Raw genomic sequence first — 10,396 nt, 5'->3', positions numbered from 1 at the left:
CAATAGGCTACCATACAAACAAACAACATCATCAAAGGTATTTTTCTTATAAGAAAAGGGGGAAAAAAGACATCATAATACTCTCACAGGCTCACAGCTTCACTTGTGTTTAAACAAAATCTCCGTGTGGAAAGAATTTGGCCCGAAGTGAACACCAGGGTGAACTACCCATTAAAAAGAGCCCTGGTCGACCTAGTTGACATGGACAGTCTTGACATGCAGGACAACAACACCAAATACTGTGTCTCCAACCTCACGTGTCAAGTGAGCCAAATTGGACTTGAGAGAGCAGTGCAGTCCTGGAATGCTCACAGAATACCAGGTATGACACTTGCAATCACTATTGATTTGGAGCACTTGATTGTGTGTAAAACTGAAGATTCTTTACCCACATGAAACTGAAAATTCTTTTAGGCAGAGGAATACCAAACATGCTTGCAGCTGGTGGTTGTCCACAAAGGATTTCAATGGAGCTCCTACCCAGTGATGCAGAGGCTGCAAGAATGTATGAGGACGAGTTAGGAGCCTCTCTGACTTGGGTGTCAGCCTTTGGGACGGACCCCTTCTCCTCAGAAGAAGACCGACAGCAGGCAGAGCAGGTGTTCTTGCAAGATTATCCAGACATAACAGTCCTCTTTGACAGAGCGGTCAACAATGACCCCAGTCTTTTTCAAGACGCACTGTTGTGCCTCATCAATGCAACAAATAGGTTTGCATGAAATTAATAAATGCATGTTTTGTTTAACCTAAGCGGATCGGTTTCAATTACCTTATGTCTCGCCACAATTAAGTACATAGAACCTGTTATTTGTCCCGTGTGTGTGCTTAATGTCAGCATCCCTGCTGGTTTTAATGCAATACTATGACATATCTTCTTTTATACTACATATTCCTAACATTTTATAATCATACTCTCCATATTGCAATTGTTATCTTAAACTTAATTTTTCACCAAATCAAAGAGAAGCAGAATGCTTTTGTGAAAACATTACATTTAATGCAAATTAGACAAAAAAAAAGCAAATTTGACAAGAACAGGAATGAATTTATTGAAACAGTTTTTCAAATAGGGCCAATGCCTCTGTCAGCCCTGCTACCTCATGGCTGCAGCTCTCCACATCATCTGCCCGACACTTTAGACATGAAGGTCGTTCTCTTGTCCACACATGAACGCACCTTTGGCACCCTATAATGCTCCTGCAGCATGTGGCGAACACTGGTCTAACAGCAAGACCTGTGAAATACATTGAATAATTAGTTTAATTTTTTTGGCTAGGTTACTTTTAGCATACACTCAAAATGTTGTGTGCTATTTGTGGGGTGGTACAGTAGCACTCAGAAGTTGTGAACCCCTGATTTATTTGGTTTTCTGCATAAATTGGTCATGAAATATAATCTGATCTTCCTCAAAGTCACAAGTATTGACAAATGCAACATGCTCAAACTAATCACGCAAAAAGAGTTTCTTGTCTTTAATCTCTTTGTTGAGTAACCTCCCATAACATTCATAAATGCTTAGTTTTAGTTTAGTTTTTATTAGTTTTAGTCTTTTTTGTAATGTGGGTTATTTGTCAGGGGCAAGATTCCAAAAGGTCAGAAAAAGTATTGTGTAATAATTACTCAATAAAAACATCATACAATTTTAGAAATATGTATTCAACAATAACACCGGTACATAAAATGTACATATGGGCACAAATATGTAAACAGTCTACACAAGACGCTGCAGTAAGTGCTAAATGTGTTAAGTGATGTGTGCCAGGGAATATTATTATAACCTTGGCTTCAGCACATTGTGTTTGGTCATACTGGTGAGTTAGAAGAAAATAAGATCACATTTAGGGACTCATTTTTCCAGAAAACCAAATAATTCCAAGGTGTTCACAATCTTCCAAGTGGAACTGTATACTGATTGTTGGGAGTCCAACATTTGAATCATATATCTCATTCCCTGACACTGCAATTAATTTAATGAGTGAGAAAGGCACAAAAACTTCACCAACCATTGCAGATGAGACAACCAAATGCCGCCCTTATGGTTGTCACCTCTGGTTCGGCCAGCACCAGGATAGTTGACCGCGCAGACGCCCCACTCAATTCCTTGATGACCTTCGTCACCTCCTTCAACTCCTGGGCTGCCTCAACCACCTCCTCTATCTCGGCAACCACAGAGGCAGTATCGTCGCGCCGACTGAAACACAGTTTTAGTTTTTGTTGCCTTCTTTGGGGCCTTTCGCTACACACATAAAATGATCAGTATGGTCCAGTTACCTCAGCCTCTTCCTCTTGTTGGCCTGTAGATGACCCAACTGATTCTCCAGCACGGCAAACTCCTTCCTGGAGTTTTGTTTCCAGAATGATGATCCTGCAACGACAATGACAAATACCATAACGTGATAGGAATTAACATCTTCAAAAACAATTGTAGGTGTAGGTAAATTATTTGAATGGATTCATATTCACCCCTGGTGCCCTCTGTATCAAGGATCTTGTTTCCTTGGTTGTCCGTCAGAATCATGGGTTCTTGCTCTCCAAGGGCCTCCCTGACCTTGGCCAGAATGGATGGCACACATGCCTCAAATTCGCCAAAGCGGACCTTCACCATTTTACTGGTCTCCAACTTCCCCTCCAGAATTTCACCAATGAAGACATTCCTGAACATAGATGATAGCTTTTAACAACAACAAAAATATCATACTGTATGGCTATTTTCTGTAGGCTACCTCTCTATTTTAACTGTTTAGAAACATCTTACTACAGTTGACCTATTGGAATTGTTCTGGTTGGCTTGATTTATTTTAAAATCTTTCACAGTGTGTGAGTTTTACTTTAACAAACAAAAAAATACTTTTCATGGGAGGGTCTAATAGTTTTTGGTTTAACTGTGGGTTTGATACATTTAAATAGGTTAGTGAAAAATAATAAGTTTTCTTTGATCACCTTTGGAACGCCTTGGTCACTGGCCTACTCGAGGAGGCAGCACTGGCAGCATGTGGGCGCTGGAAAGAAAAGTGGGCAGATGGGGCAGGAGGGTCTACGGCAGGAGTTGAGTCCTGTTGAGTGCGGTCTCCATGCACTTCATAGTGCCCCCGATCTTAGAGGTCCAAGCAAAAGAAGGTCCCATTTTCTTCTGGAAATATTGCTACATTGGCATCATCTGTGAGATATATACTCTCGTTTTTGACCTGTATGTTTGAGGGAGAGATAAAGATCCGTCACACACACACACACACACACAGACACACACACACACAAACACACACACACACACACAGACACACAACGCTGAAGTTGGCATCCGATTTGCAGCTTCTGATTCGGCAGTTAAGGGGAAATTTACACTTTTATTAATTTACATTGGGTCTAATGTGGTCTACATATGCAAACGACAGTAAAATTTCCCTTTATTGCATTTTCACAAATACAATAAAGCTTTCACAAATCTAAAAGTGTGTTTTAGACATAATTCATAATTTACCTTAAGGTGAGACACTACAGGTGAATAGGGTAAAATTTTATTTTGTTTATTACACAAAAACTGTAACTGTTTTTTTTGTAATATAGTGTCTTGTATCGAGATCAGTGACACTTATATACTTAATATATGACATGTAGGCTATGAATTTATGTAAACTGCTTAGAGAGAGAGAGAGAGAGAGAGAGAGAGAGAGAGAGAGAGAGAGAGAGAGAGAGAGAGAGAGAGAGAGAGAGACTGCCTTCGCTGTCTGAACACTCCTGTTTTCCGAAGGACAGGTTACACATCAACGTACTATGTGAAGGCATTTCATCATCTGCTGTCTTAGTGTGTAATCCCCTGTGTCTTCTTGCTAATGACAACTGCTTTCGTGTTCTGTGAGGTGATTTTCGACCGTTTTCGACGCAATTCTTTCGATATTTTGAGCTACAGCGGAAATGTCAGAGCACGTCACGTGACGATTCTGAACGAATCACATTGTCAGAAATTGGCATCAGCCAACGAGATTGCGCTTTTAGAGTTAAAGCCCCCTTTTACTTTCACGATTGGTTGCTGATAAAAAGGAAATTACCATATTTGGATCCGACAGCGTTGTAGAGGAGAGAGAGAGAGAGAGAGAGCTTTCCAAAATATCTGTTTCCAACAGTATATGTGATGACAGGGTGCAGACAGCGATCGCGGAGCAGCGCGATGATTTAGAACGCCAACTTTTGTTGAATTTAGGAGAAATCTACCGAACAGACGAAGTGTAGTAAAATAAAGATCTAAATGTGTATTTTGGACTTTTTCACCACAAGTCTGAAAGACAACATGTTATAGAAGACAAATAGCCCAAAATCTCATCAAATGTTTTTGCCTGCCGTGTCTCGCCTTAATGACTAACACTCATTCAATACAGTAAGAGGTTCAAAAAACGGAAGATCAGTCACTTTAACAATGTAAATTGTGTTTCACTGCTGAATAAGGTAAGGTAAGGTATAAAAAAGCAAAAAATAAGCAATTGTATATTCACTTACCTGACGCACATTAATGCCATTTTTAAATATATACCTGAAAAATGACGCTTAATTTCAAAGTCATCATGTCTTCTGGTCTTAGAGTGACCCTCTTGCTGCCGTTGAAAAGGACAAACGCCGACATCTGCATAAAGACATACATTTTATAAAATAAAGTAGCCCACACAGCTGTAGATTACAAACATTTTAGCTGTTGAGGACAAAACTTTTGGCTGCAAATTTACTCTTATGACTAATTGAGCGCTCCTGTGATGAGTGTGCCCCAGTAACCGCATCCATCTCAAATACAAGCGCACCATAATTTAAGTATAGAAATTAGTAGCTTAACCTGTGACTGATGGTTTGGCGTTAGAGCGCGCCTGAGGACAATCCAGCTGCTGTAATATAGCAAGTTTATGAAAAAAAACAGTCTTCACATCAACTTTTACTTAACTACACTACAAGCCATCATCGCTACAGTTCGGTGTCAACTGAAAGCTAGCTAGTCTAGCTAGCTACTTCTATCACTTAATGTATTTTCTACTTTCAACGTAGCTAAATGAATTGGTCAAATTAGATTCACGTAAACTCAACTAGCTACTGTAATTTATCAGTTTAATTTCCATTTTGCTTCTAATAGGGCACTTACCTTATCAAACAGAGGAGTAGCTAGAGTGGGAAATTGATGCTGCCCTCTTCTTCAGGTATCTTACATCAGACTTGACAGCTCAAATGACCGTTATCCGAAATGTTGACGACATAATTTAAGGACCCAATCAACAACGAGATTTGATTGTTTCTGGGGAGAAAATAACTGTAGCGAGCTACATCATCATCATCATCACCAATCACAGACATTTCAGGGAATTGGCGTATTTCTTATTTGTATTTGAATTTTTGTCAGGTCCCCTTATCCAAAATTTATATTTTTCATTTAGGTGGAGAATCGGAAAATAAAAAAAACGAGAAACCTATCCGTTTTTTCCATTTTTGTTTTAAAAACGGAAAACGAAAAAACAAGTGGTTTCTCGTTTTTTTCTCTTTGGTTTCACTACGAAAAACGAATGAACGGAAGGTACACGGATTTTGATAGCTAGATGTCTCTGAGTACTGTACTGTATAGGGGGGGCGACAAGGAAAAAAAGGTTGGGAACCACTGTTCTAAAGAGTGCCTTTGTGCCTGTTAGCAGACACAAAATACAATTCAAATGTCTGTGCAACATGAACAGGCCCCTACGTGACAACAAGATGCGTTTTCAACTCAGACATTGCGAAGAAACCGTTTAAATTCAAAGTTTGTACTGTCGCCTACCTTGTCTTGATCCTGCCGGTAGCTAGCTCGGCCTGCTAGCTGCACAGCGGCGTCCGGGATGAGGGAGGGGGTTCAGCCAGGTTTTGGTGATAATCATCACGCAGCAGTTCCGTGTGTAGTTTCTTCTAGGGCTGCCACATCTTAGTCGATTAGTCGACTAATCGGTAGTTTTGGTCTTATTCGACTAACATTTCTTTAGTTGATCAGTCATTTTTTTATGCTTATTCATGCTTAATCACTCATTTCCAAGAAACTTATGAGCACATTTCTGGTAAACACAAGATTTATAGTGGTGCTTATGTAGGATTAATTGTGGAGAAACTCAGTTTTACAGATGGTTAATTAACTACATTTATATTGTGCTTTTCTAGTCTTAACCACCTCTCAAAGCGCACAGCTCTGTCGATTTCATCAACTAATCGATTAGTCGACAAAATCATTATAATTGTTAGTCGACTAAGAATTTCTTTAGTCGAGGACAGCCCTACAGGGTTCTTTCTCCTGTCTCTGTGGTGTGGCAGTCATCTGAAGGTCCAGCACGCTACTGCCTATAAAGAGAAAGTGTAATTAGTAGCTACCTCCACTGCCTCTCACTTGGACACTGTCTTGACTAGTGTAGTAGAAATTCTCCTTCTTGTTCTCTGAAAAAGTGTAGAGTCGCTCGGGGTGTTGAATCTAAACCTTTGCTACGTGCGCGCGGGAGAATACGCCAATGTTTTCTCCCGTCCCTCCAGAGTATCTGTGTTAATATACAATCTTTAAGCCACCAAAAGGACAATAGTCCGCTGTCCTCAACGTACATTTCCTGAGTTCTTCCTGAAATCACAAGTCATGTTAATGTACTTCACACATCCCTTTGTTGTGTTAAAAGATACTGCCCCCCCTTGACCCTGACTATGTATGGAAAACATACAAACAGTCCACGACGTTCCACTTATGGGATTGTTTGGTTGCCTCGGGAAATTCCGCCAGATTTTACTCTTTTCTGCCGTGTGTCCGTTACCTTCCTCCTACTTTGTGTTGGAATGCTAAACTCCGGTGGATTTCTGAGGACTATGGTCCTCAGATCCCAGCAGGGTAAATCCAGACAGCTAGCTAGACTATCTGTCCAATCGGAGTTTACTGTTGCACGACTAAAACAACCTTAGAACGTACACATGTTCCAAAACAAGTTCCTTCCCGAGGCTATTTTGCAGAGGCACCGTAGCTCCGTCCGGCGTTTAGCGCTAGCCAAGACGATTGTGATTGGTTTAAAGAAATGCCAATAAACCAGAGCACATTTTTCTCCCATCCGGTATACTGTGTGGACTAGCCAGACCCTTCTCCACAGCGCTGTGCAGGAAGGTCGGGCAATGCAAGACTATGGAAAACATGACCCTTTGATAATAGTGCACTTTGATCTTCTGTCTCTCAGTTAAAATCCCTCAGACTAACATAAGTTTTAACAGTCTAAAAAAACTTTATTTCCCACACTAGGACTCAAACCGCAATGGACTTGGGACGTCAACTAGTCCTGGTCTTGGACTCGACAATGGTGGTCTTTGACTAGAGCTAGAGTCTTTGATTTACTTCACTTTCTTTCTCAGAATTTATATACATTTTCAACACTTTAATCGTTATACAAGCATAAAAGGAGACACACACACACACACACACACACACACACAAAAGGTACTGATGTGAAAAATGGAAACTCAATTCACAATTATCAACTCAATTTGGGATTATCAGTTAGATACACCTCTTATGTTTACTGTAGTAAAAGCACAATCAAGTTCAACCTCGAGTTCCTGTATGTTATCTTTGGAGCCCATGCTTGGCCCAAGGTTATTTTATATCATAGCATAACTTATTAATGAACCAAATGGCCTCGCTTCATTATTCAACAACAAATGGTGCAGGACAACTGTCTTGTCCGTGTTGATGTGTTGTGGTTTAATTTATGTGGTTGTTTTTGCCTTTTTTCCCTCCTCTTGTAAATGTAATTTTTACTAGCATATTTAGATTTTATCTTATTTATCTATCAGGAAAACATTTATTCAAATGTTTACATTGTTCTCATATTCAAAATGTGAAACATGAGTAAAATCTTTAAAAATTCTACTGAAAATACTGATCTACTAATATAATACATTTTCTGGCAGCACGCCAGAAGGTCTAAGTATGAACCAATATCAGCGTTTATGTTTGCGTTTGGCCTTCAAACCCTAACCAGAACAATCCCCCCCCACACACACACACACACACACCACCACCCCCACACCCACCCCCACACTCACTCCCTTCCCCCCCCTCCCCCATAATCACAATCACACCTTCACATACGGACCATGTGGAATAACCAATAACCAGTACTTTTAGTGTGTATATTTCTTTCTATTGTTGTGTATATATTTCTTTCAAATTCTGTGTGTATATACATTTTGTATATTTCTTTCAAATTTATTTATTTTTTTAATAATTTACTTTTAGATTTAGATTTATAATACTGGGTGAACTGCTGCTAAAAATGTCATTGTTCATTTTGCACAATCACAATAAATCTTCTGATTCTCATTAAGAAAACGTATAGCCACTTAACACATTAGCCTACTCATTTGACATGGTTTTAAAGCTATATTGCGTAGTTTCTGTCGCCCACATGAGGAATTCTAAGTAATGACAACAACACTGTCGGCGCGTCCACATGATACAAGCCTTCCGTGACCACGCATGGTCGGAGGAAACCGGAGCACCCGGAGTAAACCCACACAAACCTGGGGAGATTCCGAGGCTAAAATATGCAAACTCAGCAGAGAAAGATCATTTTATGTAGCTAGTTCTGTAGCTGTTCTTCTACTGGGGTTATTTAGATGGAGACTTCTTTGATGTAGCATTATATGGTATATCACATACCATATCATTAAACACCTTTTATTTATTCAATTTATTTAAGTAGACCTATGAACTTTAACGTTTTGACTGATAATGGTTAATGAAGTCAAATATAATACATTTTCTGGCAGCACGCCAGAAGGTCTAAGTATGAACCAATATCAGCGTTTATGTTTGCGTTTGGCCTTCAAACCCTAACCAGAACAATCCCCCCCCCACACACACACACGCCCACCCTCACCCTCACCCCCCTTCCCCCCCCCGCAATCACAATCACACCTTCACATATGGACCATGTGCAATAACCAATAACCAGTACTTTTAGTGTGTATATTTCTTTCTATTGTTGTGTATATATTTCTTTCAAATTCTCTGTGTATATACATTTTGTATATTTCTTTCAAATTTATTTCTTCTTTTAATAATTTACTTTTAGATTTAGATTTATAATACTGGGTGAACTGCTGCTAAAAATGTCATTGTTCATTTTGCACAATCACAATAAATCTTCTGATTCTCATTAAGAAAACGTATAGCCACTTAACACATTAGCCTACTCATTTGACATGGTTTTAAAGCTATATTGCGTAGTTTCTGTCGCCCACATGAGGAATTCTAAGTAATGACAACAACACTGTCGGCGCGTCCACATGATACAAGCTTTCCGTGACCACGCATGGTGGGAGGAAACCGGAGCACCCGGAGTAAACCCACACAAACCTGGGGAGATTCCGAGGCTAAAATATGCAAACTCAGCAGAGAAAGATCATTTTATGTAGCTAGTTCTGTAGCTGTTCTTCTACTGGGGTTATTTAAATGGAGACGTCTTTGATGTAGCATTATATGGTATATCACATACCATATCATTAAACACCTTTTATTTATTCAATTTATTTAAGTAGACCTATGAACTTTAACGTTTTGACTGATAATGGTTAATGAAGTCAAATATAATACATTTTCTGGCAGCACGCCAGAATGTCTAAGTATGAACTAATATCAGTGTTTATGTTTGCGTTTGGCCTTCAAACCCTAACCAGAACAATCTGGTTGATGTTCGTTGTCACAGGTAGTCGCCAACTTATCATCTGACTTCCCCTGCTTCATGTTGATGCCATCACTGTGAGCCTCGCATTTGATTTTTGGGATCTTTTTGGATCTATGGGTGCTAATTATACCATTAAACTCATCATCTGACAGTTCATGTTCAATGTCATTACTTTGGGGAACGCCTTTGCTTTTGGAGATCTTTTTGGAGCTATAGGTGATCATTTTACCATTTAACTTATCAGACTGTTCATGTTCAATGTCATTACTTTTGGGATTGCCTCTGCTTTTTGAGTTCGTTTTGGATCTATGGGTGATCATTTTAACATTTAACTCATCAACGGACTCCCCCTGCTTCAGGTCAATGTCACTACTTTGGGAATTGCCTCTGCTTTTGGAGTTCTTTTTAGATCTATGGGTGATCATTTTAACATTTAATTCATCATCTAACTGTTCATGTCCGATGTCATTACTTTGGGGATTGCCTCTGATTTTGGAGTTCTTTCTAGATCTATGGGTGATAATTTTAACATTTATCTCATCATCTAACTGTTCATGTCTGATGTCATTAATTTGGAGATTGCCTCTGCTTTTGGAGATCATTTTGGAGCTAGGGGTGATCATTTTACCACTTAACTCATCATCGGACTCCCCCTGCTTCAAGTCAATGTCATTACTTTTGGAGGTGCCTTT

At 39.5% G+C, this 10,396-nt stretch overlaps 1 protein-coding gene across 1 annotated transcript; it reads right to left on the bottom strand.

Annotated features, from left to right (window-relative positions):
- Positions 1–1,041: 1,041 nt before the first annotated feature.
- Positions 1,042–5,336, bottom strand: LOC114567333 (uncharacterized). The gene is made up of 7 exons (XM_028596402.1): positions 5,120–5,336; positions 4,526–4,615; positions 2,941–3,185; positions 2,464–2,654; positions 2,272–2,365; positions 2,004–2,191; positions 1,042–1,234 (listed from the first exon to the last, which is right to left on the bottom strand). Exons 4-7 carry the CDS (start codon positions 2,603–2,605, stop codon positions 1,047–1,049), a joined length of 612 nt encoding a protein of 203 aa, XP_028452203.1. The 5' UTR covers positions 2,606–2,654; positions 2,941–3,185; positions 4,526–4,615; positions 5,120–5,336; the 3' UTR covers positions 1,042–1,046.
- Between the last annotated feature and the right edge of the window lie 5,060 nt (positions 5,337–10,396).

This window comes from Perca flavescens, chromosome 13 (genome assembly GCF_004354835.1).
Source record: "Perca flavescens isolate YP-PL-M2 chromosome 13, PFLA_1.0, whole genome shotgun sequence".
In the NCBI taxonomy this organism is placed as follows: Eukaryota; Metazoa; Chordata; class Actinopteri; order Perciformes; family Percidae; genus Perca; species Perca flavescens.
The sequence above is the reverse complement of the archived record's forward strand: the minus strand, read 5'-3'. Positions and strand labels throughout refer to the sequence as shown.